Genomic DNA, 22,039 nt, shown 5'->3' with positions numbered 1-22,039 from the left:
CCCTATCCCCGTAACCCCCCCTAACCGTTTTTGACACTCAGGGCAATTTAGCAAAGACAATCCACTTAACCTGCACATCTTTGGACTGTGGGAGGAAACCGGAGCACCCAGAGGAAATCCACGCAAACACGGGGAGAACATGCAGACTCTGCACAGTGACCCAAGCTGGGACTCAAACCTAAACCTGGGGCCCTGGGGCTGTGAAGCAACTGTGCTAACCACGGTGCTGCCATGCTGCCATGTTTGTATTTCTGTTTTTTAAAACTGTGTCCTTTGTGCTATTGCTCAATTTAGAAGTGCAGTACTGTGCAACACATTATCTACAGCAAAGCATGCTACCATGAAAATAATCCTGGAGAGGAGACAAGATGAAAATACAACTATAAAACCGGTGGGTCCATGCGATGGTGATTTTTAAACAGAAATAATCAACTGGATATATATTTTCTCTTTCATAAATAAAGTTCACCAGACAGCAATATGTTCTATTGTGCTTATGTGAATTAAACATTTGCTATTGTGCTTATGTGAATTAAACATTTGAAAAACTAATGATTTTTGATTAAGATTGATTAGACTTCTTGAAGTAACATTTCATTGCAACAGCTCAGCATATTTAAGTTCATACATTGACCATTCATTGTTAGAAGGTTTGGGAAAAGTAACATGGAAATGTAGGCGGAAGATTCAGGCACAGACAATTTGTTGAAAAAGGAAGACGGAAATAGAGGTTCCAACATTCGAATAAACAGAGTACTATATGGGTCCATCATGTTTATACCCTGTCCATTCCCATTTTTGTAGTTAATTGTTTTGATCCATGGATGATTTATGGGCATATGTCTTTAAGGCAGGCTGTATGTTTAATTCAAGCAGAATAAAGCAGTGGTGTGCCTTTAATTCAGCAGAGGATTTCAGCAGAGTGGTAGAGACCACTGTGTTAGTCTGTGCTGGTTCAAATTGGAGCTGTGGACTGTCCGGCACCATTGAAAGAGATTGTCTGGGACTCGTTTTGATTGATTTGGCTGGTTGCCAATGAATTGGCCCAAAAGGCTGTGATCTGCCCAGTAACAGATGGTGATTGGATCTGGTCACACTGGAATATTTTCAGAGTCACGAGGGTTCCAGTTTGGTTTCAGTTTAGATTCTGGCGACCTGAAGAAGGGTTCTACCTAACTTCCTCCAAAAAGATCCACCAAATCCCCTTCAGAAGGCTAGTGTGGGGACTGACTCTCTCTCCAGCAAGTCTGGGAGTCGTTCTCTTGAGACTGCAGAGGCCTGAAGTCAAACAAAGAGCTGGAAGCAAGGTTTGATGTGAAATATGTCTCTACAGAAAGGTGGAGGCCTGAATGTGAACCTTAAGCTGATGGCCCAGTTTGGTGAGAACTGAAGTGTCTCTCCAGAAAGCCTGCTTTCTGTGAGTACTGTGGGGACCTTGAAAGAATGACTCCGCAAAGAAGACCATTATCAGCTGTAAACCAGAGACTTTAATCAGCAAGTGTGCTGTGGGTAAGAACCATCATTTGAAGCAAAGATTCTTGGGCAGAACTCTCCATGCCGCCAGCCCCGTTGTCTGGTGCAGCGCACGCCGCCGGCAGCGGGATTTTCCGTTCCCGCAGACCGTCAATGGAGTTTCCCATTGTGGGCCACCTCACGCAGTTGGGAAACGCGCGGGCGTGGGTCCACTGCTGGCAGGGGGTGGGGGGGGTGGGGGGGGGAGGTATCCTGCCGACGGAGAATCCTGCTGCTTATCTTTAGACCTTCGTCCTTAGTATTTTTACCCCTCACCCCCTCTGTGTTTGTATATCTTGTGTGGGTGGGTAAGGGTGGGACAGTTAAAGTGGGTAATAAGTATTAGCTTGTTACTATTCAGTTGTATTTACTACATATTTCATGATAGTTCTTGGTATAAATAAACAGTAATTGTGTTTAAACTTCCAAACTTGGTGACTGTAATTATTGGGCAGCCAAGGGCCAAAGACTTGAGGAATCTTTAAAAAAATCTTTGGTAAATTCATATGTGGTGTGACCCAAAAATGAGTGGGGCTGGAATTGACTATACACTTGCCCAGCGTGTCGTAACAGTACACAGAATGACACGTCAAAGAACATGCCATCCTGGACATAACAAATTGTCAATATACTTAGAAGTCAGTTTTAACTACACAAACAACTTGTTTTTAACAAACTGATTCAGGGACAGATTGCTGCCATCAGCAATGATGGACTAGGCTGCTTCTGCACCACATCTTTACATCAATTACGCTATAATTTAACTATAGAGGTATTGGTTTAACATCAACTTGTTTGTGGAATTATGACTGTTATTCAAATATATTTCATCATGTAATGGTAACCTGCGAAATGCTGTGTTATCCGAATCTTGAAAAGTCAATTTTTATAGTTGTGCTTACATGATTGAGATTTTATTGATTGACACATAAAGCAAACGTTTTAGGAAATGTTTTGCACCAATCTCAGAGATAGAATTCATTAAAAATCAAATCTGTATTTGTAGTATCATAGATGCAGTTAAATAAAGAAACTATTAGTACAATACAGAGTGTTATGTCAAGTACCTGAAGACTTCCAGGGAGATCAATGGTTAATAATAGTTTCTTGACGCTACATTTACTGTGCAAAGGCTGAAATATACATGAAATTATTGAGAGGCTACTAGTCATTTTATCTCTACATGAGCCATATCACTTTAAATGTACCCATCATCCCATTTCTTAAATTCACTGATGCACTTGCACCTCCAGGCTCAATACTATCTGGTACTTTCCCACTATCAAAATTAGTGTGAATTCCCTGATTATGTGGAATCAGCAAATATAACTTTCAAGTAGAGGAAAGCATCTCACTGCCCATCTAATGCTCAATTGGAGGCTCGATTGCAAGTCCTACCCCAGTGTTATGTATCTGGGAATACATTCTTGTTGGTTTTGCGTCCACGATGTGCAGTTATGTCAGTAGTGTTTGAGCGGGCTTTGAGCAGGCCACCACCATGATCGCATGAGCAATACCCTTAATAAATCTGCCATCATATTTTGCAAGAATCCAGAGTGTGGACACCTCCACACGTTTTCTCTTTACAGCAACATAGAAATATAACAGCAGAGAAAATTGCAGGAAAGAGGAATTTTGTCCACCAACTGTGGGGCGGTATCAGGAGCAATAGAAGGGCAGCACAGTGGTTAGCACTGTTGCTTTACAGCTCCAGGGTCCCAGGTTCAATTCCCGGCTTGGGTCCCTATCTGTGTGGAGTCTACACGTTCTCCCATGTCTGCGTGGGTTTCCTCCGGGTGCTCCGGCTTCCTCCCACAAGTCCTGAAAGACGTGCTGTTAGGCAATTTGGACATTCTGAATTCTCCCTCTGTGTACCTGCACCGGCGCCGGGATGTGGCGATTAGGGGGTTATCACAGTAACTTCATTGCAGTGTTAATATAAGCCTACTTGTGACAATAAAGATAATTAATTTTTTTAAAGTTCTTAGACCGGACTCATACACACACGAAGTACTGCCGCCGATGTGAGGCCTTAGCAGGAGTTTTCAATAGGAACTGTTAGTGGGAAGACCAACAGTGAAAGAAGACTTAGTTGCTTTGAAGTGAGTGGGGAATGGGCTGCAGGGACAGTGCACGTGGTGCTGAGCTGTGGGGAATGGGGATTTTGAAGTTTGCTGAATCTGCATGGGCAACTGCTTGGGCAAAAAGTCAAAATATACTCATGAAAAAGATGTCCTAGTTGTTTGTGTAATGGTCCTTCTTGTTTGTTCTCTGTTTATTCCCTTATTTTCCCTGTCTTTTATTTTCGTTGTGACATGTTTGATCCATGGACAATTTATGGACCTGTGTCTTGGAGGCAGCCTGTATGAAGACAGCAGTGGCCTGTGCCTTTAATTCAAGGAGAAGCCTGTGTTAGTTTAATCACCATCATCAGGTTGCCAGAATTAAGTTGTAGACTGACTGGCACCAATGACAGAGATTGGTTGGGATTTGGCTTGATTGATTTGGTTGATGGCCAATGAATTGACCCAAAAGCCTGTGCTCTGTCCAGTAACCGGTGGTGATTGGATATTATTCCACTGGAAGACTTTTCAGAGTCCCGAAGTTCCATTTTGGTTTCAGTTTTAATTCTGGCAACCTGATGATGGTGATGAAGGGACCTAATTAACTCTCTCCAAAAAAGATCCAATTAATTCTCTCCGGGAAGACACTGTGAGGGCCAACTCTTTCGCCAGCAAGTCCGGTTGCCGTTCTCTTGAGACTGCAGAGGCTGAAGTCAAACCATAAGCTGAAAGCAAGGTTTGATGTGAAATAGAGTGTCCCTACAGAAATATAGGGGCCTGAATATGAACCTCAAGCTGAAGGCCCAGTTTAATGAGAAATTAAGGGTGCGATTCTCTGGTTGTGTTGCGCTCAAGCAAGAGTAGGTTAACCCCCCCACCCCCTGCCCTCGACAGTGACCCGGCGATGGTGCCGACAGAGTCCAAGCACCCTGGAGCAACATGACACATATCCTGGGAGGGTGGGAAATTGGATTTGGGGGTGACGGAACAGGCCATGTCCTAACTGAATCGGGCGGATATGAGGGCCTCTCTGTCCCTCTGGTCTTGCGGGACCCTCGTTGCGGCCGCCTATCCTGCAGCATCCGGCTGGGCCTCAGGTTCCTCCGTGGCCTCGTCCTCCAGCCCCCGCTGGTCCAGCACTGCCTCATTGTCCTCCTCCTCCTCCTCAGAGGTGGCCACATGTTCCTCATCACCATCCTCCAGCTCGTCGCCCCACTGCTGTGCGAGGTTGTGGAGGGCACAGCAGACCTCTACAATGTCTCCTATGGCACGCGCGGTTCGTCATTTGTTTAAACGACCAGCCTGTATCCCCGTACTATCAGCAGGACCACTGGGGCAAGTTCTGGGGTCCAAAATTCCTGCCATAGCAGACAATATCTGTAAGGCATTGGGAGAGGGTGTTGGACTGACAAACAGCAGTGGCTCCCACCCTGGGACCCTCCATTCTCCAACTGATCCCCCTCTTCCCTCACCCGAAATGCCCTGCCCAAGCATCCCCGGCTGCAGCGAGGATCCCTCACTGGACCTCATACCCTGACCCCAGGCACCCGTTCATAACGCCACCTGGACCAGGTGTTGGTTCCCTCCCCATTGCACTCACCCACCCTCCAGCCTTGGACATGTCCCCAGAGCTGTGTCCCATTCCCTGGGTGTTCGGATATTGGCTTCTGCGTGTATGGTGTTGCCTCCTGCACTGTTCAGGCACAGTGTCCAGGCATCAAGGTCTGACTGGGATGCTAGGAAATGACTCCAACATGCTACATGGCCCACCCACACACAGGAATCCACTTGGGTTGTGTGAAGTGCTCACTTAACCATGATTGCCAATTCCCTATTAGTAATAGCCTTCAGCCTCATGGCCAGAAGCCGGTAGGGGTTATGAGTGGTCGCTGGGACAGAGCCAAGGGTTGCCCCATTAAGGGACAATTTAGTGTGGCAAATCCAACCAATCTGCACATCTTTGGGTTGCGGGGGTGAAGCCCACGCAAACACAGGGAGAATGTGAAAACTCCACACAGACAGTGACCCAGCGCCAGGATCAAACCTGGGTCCTCAGCGCCATAAGCAGCAGTGCTAACCACTGCACCACCATGCCGCCGTGAAGTTTAGTTAATAAAATTGTGTTGAATCTGAAGTTCAGTGCAGAGTGTTTGTTTGATACGTAACTTTTTGACCTCTTGTAAGGAACAGATACCAAAGGCTCAACACCAGGCTCTCCAGCATGCACAGGCACCAGGATTTGCCACCATTCCTGGCATGGTCCAGGGCATGACTGATAAGACACATGTCTCCCTGCAAGCATCAGCTCATCAGGGGGGTGCCCTTCATCAATCGGAAGGGCTTCCACTCCCTGAATGTTCAGTTGGTGTGTGACCACCAAGCTGCACATCATGTACATCTGTGTCCAATACCCAGACAGCGTGCACGCACATACATCCTGGCACATACGTCGGTCCCTGGCATCTTCAAGAGACTCCCTTGGGTGAGGGGTTGGCTCTTGGGTGACAAGGGTTACCCGCTGTTGCCTTGGCTAATGATGCCTGTCCGGAGGTTCCAGACTGACGCGGAGACCTGTTAGACCGATGCCCATGCAGCAACCAGGAGAATCATTGACGGGTGCATCGACGCTCTCAAGATGAAATTAAAATGAAGATGCGCTTCCAATGCCTGGACCACTCCAGTGGGGATCACCAATATAGATCTAGGAGGATATCTAACATTGTGTTGGTCTGCTGTGTTCTGCACAACATTGCGCAGCAGAGGGGGACAGATTGGGGGAGGAGGAAGAACGGTAGGCCTCATCTGACGAGGAGGATGACCAGGAAGAACTGGGCATGGAATCAGGACTGACACGGCAGGCCGCCCCACTTGTGCTCCAGGGGCCTCCGCACACGGGACAACCTCGTTACCTCCAGATTTGCCAACTAAGAGGCCTGGCCACCTGTCTCACCTCTACATACTATCCCATCCACCCCCCACACCTTTCCTAGTGATGACCCCTTCCCCATAGCTGCTCATATCTTCCACTCTTCCGTCCCAGCCTTCCGCTCTCCACCTCCAATGGCCTCTAAGTGTCCTACCTGCATCAATTAAGGGTGTTGGCATTGGGTTGACAGTATCAGCGGGTGTTGTTCATGGAACGGAGGATGATGGTGACTCACTGCGAGATGAGCTCTGGTGCTCCTCATCGTTTGAGAGAGTCTGACTCCTGCCTTAAGGGTCACCTTCCACTGTCCGCCTGGGTGATCCCTGCATGTGGGCTGGCCATTCCATCTCACCGGCCTATATATTTTTTGTGGGGGTGGTGGGTGCATTTATGGAGATAGTGAGTGGTGATGGGTCACTCACTGGATAAGCTGTGCTACAAGGTGGCCTCACACTTCTGGCTTTGGCCTCTGCCACCTGTGAGGGTGATCCAGGTGGAACGTTCAATTATCCTGGGGGCCGTGCCATCCTCCAACACAGATACACCACCATCCTCCACACCCCCACCCGGTACACCCTCGACACCCAGCCCAGCCCATCCCCCACACCCTTCACACAGAGGATTGAGGCAGGTCGGAATGTTGGTGAAAAGGTGTTTAATCGTGAATTGATACAACTGTATTGTTGTGTCTGACCTTTATCTCTAACCTATGTGCTGCACCCGTACCAACTTAACTGGTGTCTAACTTCCTTATTTTACGTGTTTCGACCGCTCCTTCCAGGTGGGGTGGGGAGGATTCAGAAGCGCTGAGGTGTTCCAGCACCTCCTCTAAGGGAGACACCAGCATGGGCCCTAAGACGTCCTCCTCCATCAGAGTGCTCAATGGCCCCCTGGCTACTCCATGGGACAGAAGGGAGGCCAGAGTGAGCTTCAGAGGCTCCACCGTCACCTGGCACTGCCAGCCCTGGAGGCTTGCCCTCATCTCAAGCAGGGTCTCAATACCTTCAACCATGGAGCACAGAGACTGGGCCACTTCCTTCAGCGAGTGAGTAATGTCCTTCACTGCCTTGGTCATGTTCCTCTGTGACAGGTCCAGGTTAGTCAGCCATCATGCTCTTGACATAATCAGCTCTGGCCATTTGTGATTGGGCCAAGCCCTGGTGCGCGGTGGCAATGTTCATGTAGGCCCAGTATATGGCTGCCTGTGACTGGGCTCCACTGTCCATGAGCCTCAACAATCGACCGCACATTGTGCCCCAAGCCTTGGACGTCTTGCCTTTGGCTGTGACTTTTTGACTCAAGGCTTCCACCACGGACGTCACATGTTCAGTGTTGGACTGGGTACCAAACACCGTCGCCACAATCTCCTACACCTGAAGGCTATAGGACTCCTTCAGCTGCACTTGCTGTGCTGGAAAGTTGCTGACACCCCCTCCTGTAGATCCTGGCTCTGCGCCTGCATCTCTATCAGTGATGGGACCATGCTTTCCAGAAGCAAGATACCTGTATGGACTACAGCTTTTTCCTGGGATCGGGCAGCCTTCCAACTGTCCGCTCCCTCGGTAGTCCCTCCTTCATCTGATGTGCTGCAGCATGTCTGATGTGCTCACCAGAAGGTGACACAGGGGCCTCCTCACTAAAATGCCCACCGAGGTGATAGTCTCTGCGACAGTGGAGGTGCAGGTCAATGCAGTGCCTAGAAGTCAATGTTGGTCCTCTGGGGTTGGGGCTGGGGCGAGGTACCCCAGAATGGCCGGCATGGTCTGATCGTGATCCTGCAAGACTAAAGACAAGATACATGGTGAGCTCTTGGGAAGGAGTGGTCTGGTGGAGAGGATGACTCACTTGCTCTGAGGGCATCATTTTGCATTAGGGGCTCACTTGGTTATTGCATGCCGACCTCTGCACCTCCCCAGCTAATTCCACCATCCTCTGCTCAGGGGGGGTGAGAGCCCTGAGGTCCGAGAAGCCCCCTCCAGTCTTCTTGTGCACTTTTTTGCTATGGGCAGCCTTTTCCTAGGGGACCAATTGTAAGGCCCCTTCTTGTTGATTCCCTTATTTCCCCTTTGCTTATTATTGCTGTTATCATTTTGATCCACGGATGCTTAATGAACATACAGCTTTAAGTCGAGTGGGAAAAATGAAGAATTCCAAAGTTACAAGTCAGGCTGCAGAACTCAGACGTTTCGTCACCTGAGAGATCAGTGGGACTTATTTTGATTGGCTGGTGGCGAATGAATTGGCCAAAAGGCTGCATTCTGCCTGGTAACGGGCAGTGAGTGGGTCCTGCCTGCGTGCAATAATTTTCAGAGAGCCAGGTGAAAGGCATTTGGAAACCTGGATGCTCAGGGGAAAGCACCTGCTCTCTCTCTCCCTTGTATTTTCTCCAGAAAAGCTGCTGTATTTCTGGAACTGCAAAGACCTGAATGAATCTACAGTGAAAACCATTACAGGCTAGAAATAGAAAACTGAGAGCCTAAATTTAACGAAGGTGTGCTATAAGGCAACCATCTGAAACAAAGACTTTTATCCCTTTTGCTAATTATTTTCATACCCCTTTTCTTCCCTCTGTGTTTGTCTATCTTGGGTATGTGTACATGTAGAGGGTGGGACAGGTCTAAGTGGGTGGGGGGTAATAATTAGTTCACCTGTCGTATCTGATGCACATTTAATTTTAGTTTTGTTATTAATAAATTTAATTGTGATTAAATTTACAAACCTGGTGACTGTAGTTATTGGACACCTGAGGGCTAAATGTGTTTTCTAAGATTTATTAATTTCAATTGTGATGTAACTTCGGGTCAAAGGGGGCTGGAATTGACTGCGCACTAGCCCAGGGGGTTGTAACAACAAAAAGGCATGATGAGATGCAGGGAGGGGTGTTACACAGGTTACCGTAGCTGCTGGCCTGTCCATGCAAAGCGCCTGACCAAAGATGCCAGGGGAACATCACCTGATGGCTCACCCGAGCTGCCCTAAGGAGGTCATTCATCTTCTTGCGACACTGCATGCCAGTCGCCTGTGAGGCTCACAGCACTGACCGCGTCGGTCACCTCCACCCAGGCCCGGTTGACCATGGGCGAGAGACTCCTGCCCAACCTGGGGAAGAGGGTGTCCCGCCTCTCCTCCACTGAATACAACATTGTATCGAGCTCCGTGTCGGTGAAGCGTGGTGTTGCTCTTCTCTGGGCCATCTTCTTGGCTGGAATGTGAGTGTGTGGGGAGTGGAGTGCTTATAAGCAGCTCCAACCTGTCAAGCTCTCAAGCGCCAATTCTGCCCTGAGCGAATCCGATGCCAGCGGGAATGGGAATTGCACTAGTTTCACGTGGGCAGAGTGCTAGCCCATTAGCATGTCCTGAACTGCTTCACCAGAAGTGCCCACAACAGGAAAACGAACCACATGCAATTCAGTCCTGGCGTCTCCAAAACGGAGAATTTCACCCAGGGCGCAGGAGGGATGGGTGCGGGAAGGATGGGGTGCGGGAGGGATGGGGTGCGGGAGGGATGGGGTGCGGGAGAGATGGGGTGCGGGAGAGATGGCGTGTGGTGGAGATGGCGAGCTGGAAAGGTGGCAAGCGGGAGAGGTGGCGAGTGGGAGAGATAGCGAGTGGCAAGCGGGAGAAATGGCCAGCGGGAAAGGTGGCAAACAGGACAGATGCCGACTGGGAAAGGTGGCAAGTGGGAAGAATGGCAAGCGGGAGAAGCGCCGAGCAGGAGCTAAGTTGAAACAGTTAGTATGTTATGAAGAGTTAGCAGGAGAGGTTTTTGGCCAGTTAGGTTCATTGCAGTCAATACGTTTTTAATGCAAAAATTACAGGTCAGGAAAATAGCCCACCCCCTCAGCAGGTTGTGCTGGGATCTCAATTTTTTTTTACAATTTATATGAATGCCTTAGATAAGTGGAGCAAAGGCATGCTAGTTAAAGTTTCAGATGACTCAAAGTTAGGTGGGAAAGTATGTTATGAAGAGGACATAAGGATATTACAGACAGTTTTAGATTTGCTGAGTGAATGGGCAAAAATCTGGCAGATGGAGAATAATGTTGGAAAATGTAAAGTTTTTCACTTTGGCAGGAAGAATACTAAAGCAGAGTATTAATTAAGCAGAAAACGATTGCAGAATTCTGATGTGCAGAGGGATCTAGGTGTTCTGGTGCATGAGTCACAAAAGGTTAATATTCAGGTACAGTATGGGATTAAGAAGGACAATGGAGAGCTATATTTTATTATGAGAGAAATTGAACCAAAAAGTAACGATGTCATGCTTCAGTTAGATAGGGAACTGGTGAGTTCACATCTAGAATACTATGTGCAGTTTAGTTTCCTCATTTAAGTAATGATGTAAATGCATTATTGGCAGTTCAGAGGTTTACGACATCGATATCTGAAATGAGCAGGTTGTCTTTTAAGGAAAGGTTGGATAGACACGACTTGTTTTAACTGGAGTTTTGGAGAGTGAGGGGTGACTTTAAAAAAAATATTTTTATTCTCCCTTTTCACATTTTCATCAAATATAGATCCAACAGCAGATAACAACAATAACAAATACAATGTCAATCCCCTGACGAACAACCCCTTTATTCTACAAACCTCCAACCATCCCCCAACACTTTAAACACAGAACAAGAAAGAAAAAGAGAATCCACGTTGATCCCATACATAATCACCAAAAACCATACCCTCAACCCGCTTCTCCCCCGAATGCTCAATGTCATCCAATTCTTGAAAGTGCAGGATAAACAATGCCCATGAATTGTAGAACCCTCCCATCCTTCCCCTCAGCTCGAACTTCACCTTCTTGAGCGTTAAAAATTCCAGCAGGTCCCCCCACCACGCTGAGGCACAGGGCGGATAAGCTGACCTCCACCGAGTGAGGGGTGGTGACTTGATTTAAGTATACAAGACATAGTCATAGATAGGAGCAAGAGGAGGCCATTCAGCTCTTCGAGCCTGTTCCGCCATTCGTTACGATCATAGCTGACCAGCCAACTCAACAGCCTAAACCCGCTTTCCCCCCATATCTTTTGATCCCCTTCGCCCTTTGTGCTATATCTAACTGCTTCTTGAAAACAAATGTTTTGGCCTCAACTACTTCCTGTGGTAACAAATTCCACAGGCTCACCACTCTCTGAGTGAAGAAATGTCTCATCTGTGTCCTAAATGGTCTACCCCGTCCCTCAGACTGTGATCCATGGTTCTGGACACACCCATTATTGGGAACATCCTTCCTGCATCTGTCCTGGCTAGTCCTGTTAGAATTTCATAAGGTTCTATGAGACCCCCCTTCATTCTTCTGAACTCCAGCGAATACAATCCTAACCGATTCAATCTCTCCTCATATGTCAGTCCCGCCATCCCAGGAATCAGTCTGGTAAACCTTCGCGGCACTCCCTTGAGAGAAAGAACATCCTTCCTCAGATAATGAGACTGAAACTGCACACAATATTCGAGATGTGGCCTCACCAAGGTCCTGTATAATATAGTTCCTGAACGGTCTCGACAAGGTGGGCCTGGAAAATATCCGTCTTGTGGGTGGGCCCAGAACTATGGGGCTCTATTCCAAAATTAGGGATCACCCTTTTAGGTCAGAGATGAGGAGAATTTTTTTCTCACAGAAGGCTGTGTGACTTTGGAATTCTGCTCAAATGACTGCAGAAGCAGGGTCATTGAGTCTTTTAAGGTGGAGGTGGTTAGATTCTTGTTAGGCGAAGGAATCAAAGGCTATCGGGGGTAGATGGGAACGTGGAATTCAAAACACAACCAGATCTGTCATGATCTTATTGAATGATGGAGCGGACTCGAGGGGCCAAAAATCGCATTTCTGCTCCTGTTTCTTATGTTTGGGAAAGTTATTTTTGTTTAGTACGTTTTTGTCTAGCACGGCATTTTTCAGAACACATTAGGAAAGTTAAACAAGGGATAGCTGTATTAAAGCCTAAACTATGTTCTCAAGCTGATAATCATATTTGAACCTTAAGCAGCATAACCGAAACACAAGAATGCTACCAGCTCGATCCCCCAGATTTAGATGTTACACTGTAATAAGTGTAAAGCTGACAGAATTGAGAAACTTGTTTTGCAATCAACATACAGGTTACGATGCAAATTCCACCATCTACACCGATAGACAACAGAACATTGAAAACTGGAAGGCTACGAATAGAAGTCTTTAATATCTAAGAGCTTTAAATTGTGTGTATCTCTTTACCGGTGTAATTCCTGCAATATGGTTTACAATATTACCTTTTACAACAATTTTTCAATAAAAATGTCCTGAATGACAGTCATAGAAATGGGCTTTGAGTTTTTGAAATAGTTCTGATTGCTTTAAATTCTAGGTTTGTCAAATTAATCATTTTAAAAAGGGACTAACATCCATTAGGCGGTCTTGTGAGATCCACATCCAAGTTAGAGAGATGTGGTGAATGATAGATTTGACATTAAGGCATCACCTTAATTTTGCTGATTTCAATCAACAATTGAACTTAAATTCCAAACTATGAAACACACTTAATATAAATATGTTGTAACGGTTTGGTGCTCTATCAAACAGTCTGCTGCATCACAAACCTCCAGTACTTCAGTGAGTTTCACTGGATCTTTTTCCAGCAGTATCATCCTCGCTGTTGCCTCTGCAAAACGTGTTGGGAAATTTGCTGAACCAACCAGTTGATAATGGACAAATAATTTAGCGAGTTACACTTGCTGACAACAAATATGTCACATAAACCAATTTCCAAATTAAATTTGGTTCAAAATACAACATAAATGCTTAAAATAAATATGTACAATATTCTTACGGTGCTTGGAACAGAAAGACTCTCCAGTCTGCTGTCTTCAATTTAAGAACATTGGGCCGTTTACTGTAATCAATGGCCTTTGTTGCTAATGCATGGTGTATGCGAATAGCATTTTTCAGATCCACTTCAGACAAATCTCGGTCTAGTTTATATTCATCCTACAGGAGATACAGATAAATAGAACAATTATGTTTTATATGTTTCACTATAATTGATGAGTAGAAAATGAAAAATATGAGAATATGAAAATAATTCTATTCTTTTGTGTTTTAAAATAAAAAGGTTGGCTGGTGTCAAAATCAGGAAATGCGATTGGGTAGAGAATAGGTTCTGGCGCCAAAATCGCGGCAGGCGCTAATTTGATGCCAAATCGCAATTCGCCGTCACCTCGACAGCGGCGTCAATGCGGTCCAGAACGCATGTACAGTAAACACGTTTGCATATCATTAGCGGGCCTGACCCGGTATGCTCCGGGACATCCGCGATTCTCTGCCTCCGATGGGCCAAGTTCCCAATGGTGCGGTTGACTTGTGCTTTTAAAAATCGTGCACCCGGCGTCGTGGCTGCTGAGGGAGAGAGAGGGAGTACAAAAAGGTCCAACACCGCCAGAGTTTGCTGACAGTTGTGTTGCTGGTCAGGCGGCTCCTGCCAGGGCCGGGGGAGTAGCGGGAGGTGGCAAGGAGGTGAGCTGTGGGGTCAGGGTGGATGGGCATGGAACACAATTGCCGCAGCCAGAAAGACAGCCATGCGACTACACACGCCACTGACTGCCCACTGTGAATATAGGGCCATGGGTCATATAGGTGTTCCCCCAGGCCACCCCCCTAGCTACCCTCTGGCCTCAGCTGACCCATCAGCTATATGGGCACGCTCCAGCACAATCAGCGCTACCTTGTTGGCTGGGATGAGTGTGTGTGGGGATTGTAATGTGTTTAGGCGCCTGCAGCTTTTCAGCCTCTTGAGTGTCAATCACAGACTCGGCGAATCCAGCACCATTTTTCATTAGAATCGATGGTGTTCCACGTGGCGCCAGTGCTAGCCCCTCCACAGTTGTTGAATCAGTCCAGGTTCGTTGCCAGTTTCGCTGTTGTGGAAGTCCATGAATCCTGCCTCAGCGTCAACACTTAGTCTCAGGAACGGAGAATTCAGGCCACTATTTCTTTTTTGTCAAATTTGTTCCCCATTCTTCTGCTGCATCTCATGCACACCAACACTCCTTCCATACATTACCCAACCAGCTAGTCATCAAGTTTGAATCAAGACAGTGCTTGTTAGCCAGTTATAAGACTGTGGAGGAATCTTGTTCCCGCCTAAATGTATTTGCACCTTCCCAGCAAAAATCTGTTCCTCTTTTGATCCTTAGCCCAAAAGTGATGAGGAAAAGTGTAGTGTTACAAGATTACTGAAGCCACGCAAATAATTTCCAGTGAATAAAGTTGTTGCTTTCCATTGTTGCCGCAAAGAGAAAGGTATGGAGGTGCCCACACTCTGGATTCTTGTAAATCATGGTGAGAGGTTTATTAAGGGTGTTGCTCATGCAAAACAGATGGTGATCTGCTCATAGCCCGCTCAAACAATCTGCTGATGTCACTACACAGCACATGACGTATAACTAGCAGGAATATATTCTCTGATACATCACATCTCTCCCTCCTTACTTCATTAGTGCAACAACAACAATTAACATTTATACAACAGATCCCCTGATATGTTATTTCGACACATATATACAATTCAATAAGACAGTCCCTGTAGTGGACATATATTCCTCATTGGTAAAAATTTGGGATTTGTGAACCCGATTGCTTGCAACTTTAGTTCTTCTGTAGATGATGCTTCTTGAGCAGTCATTTTGGTATCTGTCATGAAAGGCATTGAAAAGTCCTCAGAAACAGAATCTGAACTTGTCATTGTCTCTGGTCTCTGTTCCAATGTATACATGGATGTTTGAAAAAGAACAAGCACAGATGTTATTCCAAAATCAAATCTTCTGTAACAAAATAGACCTTTGTGCATCACTATAGAACATAGAACAGTACAGCACAGAACAGGCCCTTCGGCCCTCGATGTTGTGCCGAGCATTGTCCGAAACCAAGATCAAGCTATTCCACTCCCTGTCATTCTGGTGTGCTCCATGTGCCTATCCAATAACCGCTTGACAGTTCCTCAAAAGTGTCCGACTCCACTATCACAGCAGGCAGTCCATTCCACACCGCAACCCCTCTCTGAGTAAAGAACCTACCTCGGACATCCATCCTATATCTCCCACCCTGAATCTTATAGTTATGCCCCCTTGTAACAGCTACATCCACCCGAGGAAATAGTCTCTGAACGTCCACTCTATCTATCCCCCTCATCATCTTATAAACCTCTATTAAGTCGCCTCTCATCCTCCTCTGCTCCAAAGAGAAAAGCCCTAGCTCCCTCACCCTTTCCTCATTAGACCAACCTGCAAACCAGGCAGCATCCTGGTAAATCTCCTTTGCATCCTTTCCAATGCTTCCACATCCTTCCTACAATGAGGTGACCAGAACTGCACACACTACTCCAAATGTGGTCTCACCAGGGTCATGTATAGTTGCAGCATAACCCCCGTGGCTCTTAAACTCAAGCCCCCTGTTAATAAACGCTAACACACTATAGGCCTTCTTCACGGCTCTATCCACTTGAGTGGCAACCTTCAGGGATCTGTGGACATAAACCCCAAGATCTCTCTGTTCCTCCACATTCCTCAGAACCCTGCCGTTGACCCTGAAATCCGCATTCAAATTTGTCCTACCAAAATGAATCACCGCGCACTTATCAGGGTTAAACGCCACCTGCCATTTTTCGGCCCAGCTCTGCATCCTATCAATGTCTCTTTCCAGCCTACAACAGCCCTCCACCTCATCCACTACTCCAACAATCTTGGTGTCATCAGCAAATTTACGACCCACCCTTCAGCCCCCCCTCCAAGTCATTGATAAAAATCACAAATAGCAGTGGACCCAGTACTGATCCCTGTGTAACTGGTAACTGGTCTCCAATCTGAAAATTTTTCATCCACCACCACCCTCTGTCTTCTATGTGATAGCCAGTTACTTATCCAATTGGCCAAATTTCCCTCTAGCCCACACCTCCTTACTTTCTTCATAAGCCGACCATGGGGAACCTTAACAAACTCCTTACTAAAATCCATGTATACGACATCAACTGCTCTACCTTCATCTACACACTTAGTTACCTCCTCAAAGAATTCAATTAAATTTGTGAGGCAAGACTTCATAGAATCATAGAATTTACAGTGCAGAAGGAGGCCATTCGGCCCATCGAGTCTGCACCGGCTCTTGGAAAGAGCACCTTACCCAAGGCCAACACCTCCACCCTATCCCCATAACCCAGTAACCCCACCCAACACTAAGGACAATTTATCATGGCCAATCCACCTAACCTGCACATCTTTGGACTGTGAGAGGAAACCGGAGCACCCGGAGGAAACCCACGCACACACGGGGAGGATGTGCAGACTCCGCACAGACAGTGACCCAAGCCGGAATCGAACCTGGGACCCTGGAGCTGTGAAGCAATTGTGCTATCCACAATGCTACCGTGCTACCCTTCACGAATCCGTGTTGACTATCCCGGATTAAGCTGCATCTTTCCAAATGGTCATAAATCCTATCTTTCAGGACCTTTTCCATTAACTTACCGACCACCGACCTATAATTACCAGGGTCATTCCTATTCCCTTTCTTGAACAGAGGAACAACATTCGCCACTCTCCAGTCCTCTGGCACTATCCCCATGGACAGTGAGGACCCAAAGATCAAAGCCAAAGGCTCTGCAATCTCATCCCTTGCCTCCCAAAGAATCCTTGGATATATCCCATCTGACCCAGGGGACTTGTCGACACTAAGGTTTTTCAAAATTGTTAATACATCCTTCCTCAGAACATCTACCTCCTCCAGCCTACCCGCCTGTATCACACTCTCATCCTCAAAAACATGGCCCCTCTCCTTGGTGAACACTGAAGAAAAGTATTCATTCAACGCCTCTCCTATTTCTTCTGACTCCATGCACAAGTTCCCACTACTGTCCTTGACCGGCCCTCCCCTCACCCTGGTCATTCTTTTATTTCTCACATAAGAGTAAAAAACCTTGGGGTTTTCCTTGATCTGACCCACCAAGGACTTCTCATGCCCCCTCCTCGCTTTCCTAAGCCCTTTTTTAAGCTTATTCCTTGCTACCTTGGGTAGTGGCTATGATTCGACAGCCACATTCATCTGCAGATATGTGTGTGACAGATCAATTTTACTGAATTTCGGTTCTCCAGAAATTCCAGCAACAGCAGTGGATACTGGTCTATGCACAAAACTGTGTTAATAGTAGTTTTAAAATCTCTACAAATTCTCACTGAGCCATTCTATATTAATACAGGAATGATTGGTGTCGCCCAATCACTCGTAGCAACAGGTTTTATGTCTTTTGTCCTTACTAATTTGTCTAGTTCTTCTTCAACTTTCGGCTTAATAGCATACGGTATAGTTCTAGCTTTGAGACATTTGAGTGTGCTGTCTGGCTTGCTTTTTCGGTGTAGTTCAACTCCAGTCATAGAGCCTAGTGAATCTTCAAACACCTTCTCATACTTATTCAGAAGTTGTTGTAAGCTGTTTTTTGAATTCACTAACTGGTTGACTGTTTCCCATTTGAGCCTAATCTTAGCCAATCATGTTCTGCCAAACAGTGCAGGAAAGTTTCCAATGATAATGTGAAGAGGTAACTTCACCATCTGCCCATTTGCTTCGACGTTCAACAAAGAACAAAGAAAAGTACAGCACAGGAACAGGCTCTTCAGCCCTCCAAACATGTGCCGATCATGTTGCCCACCTCACCGAAAACCTTCTACACTTCCAGGGTCCGTATCCCTCTATTCACATCCTATTCATGTATTTGTCAAGACATCCCTTAAATGTGACTATTGTACCTGCTTCCACCACCTCCTCCGGCAGCGCGCTCCAGGCCACTACCCTCTGTGTAAAGTCTTCTCTCGCACATCTCTAAACGTTGCCCCTCGCACCTTAAACCTATGACCCCGAGTAATTGACTCTTCCACCCTGGTAAAAAGCTTCTGACTATCCATTGCTTTTCCGTTGCAGCGTAGCCGTAGGATTTTGTCATTTTTCGGGTGAATCACACCCTATTGTTGGTGCATTTGAGAGTAGTAACCTAGTACCATTTAATCGCTCAAAATGTGTCCATCACCAAAAATAAACATATTTAGTAAGTGATCCGTCCTTCGCTGGTGAGTAACCTCAACTAAAATGCCTGAAAATAACTTAATAAAACTACACAAAATCATTTAATTGTTTCATTTGCATGCAGTGGTCAGTTTCTAAGTAAATTAAATATTGTTTAATTTTTTTTTTAATACCTTCAAAATGTGCCTGCTAGTGGCTGTGTGGGCTGACTTCTGCCGCGCCCGCCACAAGATCGCCACAGGTGGGACGCATACCATGTAAAGATCCATTGACCTCCGGCGGGAATTTTCGATCGATGAGCAGGGGCGGCCCGAGAATCTCGCCGTGTCTCGGACAGTGCACATAATTTGAACAGCCTTTTCAAACCACTATGTCGGCAGGATCTCGTAATTTTGACGTAGCAGCATGGCCAGTTTTGTCGGCCTGATCCAGATAAATTAAACCAGCACACACAAATGGATGTGTTTAAGGGAATAACTCACGGGTTTAAGATTCTCCGATCTTTTATGTTGGTTTGATCGATTCTGCCTAGACACTGCTAATATTACGAATGTTAAGAAGTGATGGCAATTCTACCCCATTTATTCCTACTCAACAAAGCAACACAACAAAGATAATAGGAAGAATCACAACATTACATGTTGCTAGTAACTTTTAGTTTGGATAACAGGGCGGGATTCTCCGACCCCCCCACCGGGTCGGAGAATCCCCGGGGGGGGGGGGGGGGGGGGGGCTGCGTGAATCCTGCCCTGCCGCTCCGACGCCGGCTTCCGTATTCTCTGGCGCCGGTTTTCAGGCGGGGCAGGGATCACGCCACGCCGGCCGGGGGCCCCCCCGGCAATTCTCCGGGCCACAATGGGCCGAGCAGCCGTCGGTTTCTGGCCAGTCCTGCCGGCGTGAATTGGACATGGTCCCACATGGTGGGACCTGGCTGGTAGACCAGCTGGTGCGGTCCTCGGGGGGCGCAGGGGGATCCAGGGGCGCCATGGTGGCTTGGCCCGCGATCGGGGCCCACCGATCTGCGGACGGGCCTGTGCCATGGGGGCACCCCTTTCTTCCGCGCCGGCCTCTGTCGGACTCCGCCACGGCCGGCGCGGAGAAGACACCCCCCTGCGCATGCGCAAGAATACGCCGGGCGGTCTGCGCATGCGCGGAACCACGCTGGCGGTTCTCCGCATGCGCTAACTCGGCGCCAGTTGGCGCAGCGCCAACCCCTCTGCCGCCGGCCTAGCCCCTGGAAATGCGGAGGATTCTACAACTTCAGGTTGGCCACACGCCGGAGTTGCTCGCGCCATTTTCTTACGCCGGCGTCGGGTAATCGGGGGATTCGGGAGAATCCCGCCCATATCTGTAGTTTTAATATGCGTCAGAAGGCATAAAGGTCTGTTGGGGGATTCTCCGTCAGCGGGATTCCCCATTTTGCCAGCAGTGCACCCACGCCTGCAGGTTTCCCAACTGTGTGGGGTGGCCACAATGGGAAACCCCATTGGCCGGCTGCAGGAACGGAGAATCCCGCTGCTGACCTTTTTGTCATCTGATGCCAGAAAACGGGGCTGGCGGGACGGAGAATCCAGGCCCAGAAATTCTTTTGTGTAAGGAATCATGTAATTCTGACATATGGGGCTGCATTCTCCATTCGCCGGCGGCAAAATGGCTTTTGGCGATAGGCTGGAGAATGTGTTTTGATGCTGGAATCGGGGGCTGCGCCGTTTTTCTGATGATCCGCCCCGTGAAAAGCGGCGTCCTCGCTGTCAGGACGGCCTCAAAATGTCACTAGACGCCCTCCCCCGATGGGCCGAGTCCCCGGCGCCGTGGGGTGCGTGTCCTCACAACGTTCAGGGACCTCGCGTGGTGGCTGCGGACTGTGGCCAGCCAGGCCACAGTCGGGGCGTGAGTTGTTCCGCAGTCCGGGGGGGGGGGGGGGGGGGGGGGGGGGGGGGGGAGGGGGGGGGGGGAGGGAGGGGGAGGAGGCTTCGATGGGGGCTGGTGAACTGGTGGGAGGTGGTCCGGGGGTGGCAAGGGGGTTTACAGGCCGGCGGTTTTTGGCAGGCCGGGTCTGCGCTCGACCGGCGCCATGTTGTATGCCGTGGCCGCCGCTGTGCGCATGCGCGGCCAAGGACCCGGCATTCTACGGCCATATCCTCGGTAAAGCTGGGCGATTTACGCTGCGCAGCTGCCAGCCCCCCACCGGGCGTAGGATCGGTGCGGGGGTGGCGTCAACATTTTGGTTGTAAGACCGGATGGATCCTGCAGGCATAGCTTCAGAATCGACGAATCCAGCCCATGATCTGAAGTGAAATGCAATTGCTTCTTGACCATTTTAAATGAGTGGAATTGATAAACTTCAAGTGGGTAGAAACATTAGTTTTCTCATTGTTTACCTTCTATTACCATCAAGACTGTAGATCAATGCATTTATATCAAATCACCAAAGTGGCCTTAGCATTTCAGCATTCAATATAGTTAGGTGCACATCATACTGGATGAAGTCCATAATAACAACAGAAAAGAACTTGCTGGATTATATAATGCAAAGTGAAGCAAAGAACTATGGTAGTGTTTTGCAAATCTATTTGTTGATCGTTTTAACTCATCACCACCTTCTCTTAAGGGCAAGTAGGGATAGGAAACAAAGGCTGGCCTTGCCAATGAAGCCCATATCTCATCCATGAATTTATGTGCGATAAAAACAACTCTTAAAAATTAACGTGACCCCAGACGCCAGCAAAAAAACAGTAATTATAGGAGCACAGTAACATCTGGTATGTTATTATTAATGTTCAGATATTATAGTTCAACATATAATAAATAATACAGCATATAAATATGAAAATCTGTGCTTTTAAAGTACTTTGTAAAAATATTTTTATTTTTTGTACTGTTGTATATTTCAGCCATAACTCGCCATATTCTATGGTGACAAAACACGCAAGTGAAGCTCCTCTCCCCTTACCCACAATGTAATCAGCTCCTCTCCCCCCATCACACACACTTGTCTTCCAAACCCATCTTCCGTCATTCACTAACTCATGTCCTCCTTGCAATTTCCACTCAGCCCCACTCACTCATCCCCTTTTCCATTTCTCCAGGACCCTCTCCCATGCTCGGCCCTGCTCCCACTCTTGGCCCTGGCCTCAGACCAAATCCTTGCCTTGCGGGCTGCTTGGCACCTCTCCAAGCATTGATCCTGCTCCTGTTCCTGCTTTTGACCCTAGTCTCCCCAACACCCGCCCCAGTCTCACTCTTGGCCCCACAGCAGCTGTCGACCCAATAAGACCATAAGACATAGCAGCAGAATTAGGCCACTCGGCCCATCGAGTCTGCTCCGCCATTCAATCATGGCTGATATGTTTCTCATCCTCATTCTCCTGCCTTCTTCCCATAACCCCTGATCCCCTTATAAATCAAGAACCTATCGATCTCTGTCTGAGACACTCAGTGGTTTGGCCTCCACAGCCTTCTGCGGCAAAGAGTTCCACAGATTCATCACCCTCTGGCTGA

At 47.5% G+C, this 22,039-nt stretch overlaps 1 protein-coding gene across 6 annotated transcripts in view; it reads right to left on the bottom strand.

The window, feature by feature from the left end:
- Positions 1-22,039, bottom strand: part of LOC140426938 (PH and SEC7 domain-containing protein 2-like) — a 294,703-nt gene that overhangs the window by 27,573 nt on the left and 245,091 nt on the right. For all 6 annotated transcript variants that reach the window (XM_072512238.1, XM_072512239.1, XM_072512237.1 and 3 more), the window contains one exon: positions 13,302-13,459. In XM_072512238.1, coding sequence (XP_072368339.1) covers positions 13,302-13,459 — 158 coding nt within the window. The remainder of the gene's footprint in view (positions 1-13,301; positions 13,460-22,039) is intronic.

Source organism: Scyliorhinus torazame, chromosome 7, assembly GCF_047496885.1.
Source record: "Scyliorhinus torazame isolate Kashiwa2021f chromosome 7, sScyTor2.1, whole genome shotgun sequence".
Lineage (NCBI taxonomy): Eukaryota > Metazoa > Chordata > Chondrichthyes > Carcharhiniformes > Scyliorhinidae > Scyliorhinus > Scyliorhinus torazame.
The sequence above is the reverse complement of the archived record's forward strand: the minus strand, read 5'-3'. Positions and strand labels throughout refer to the sequence as shown.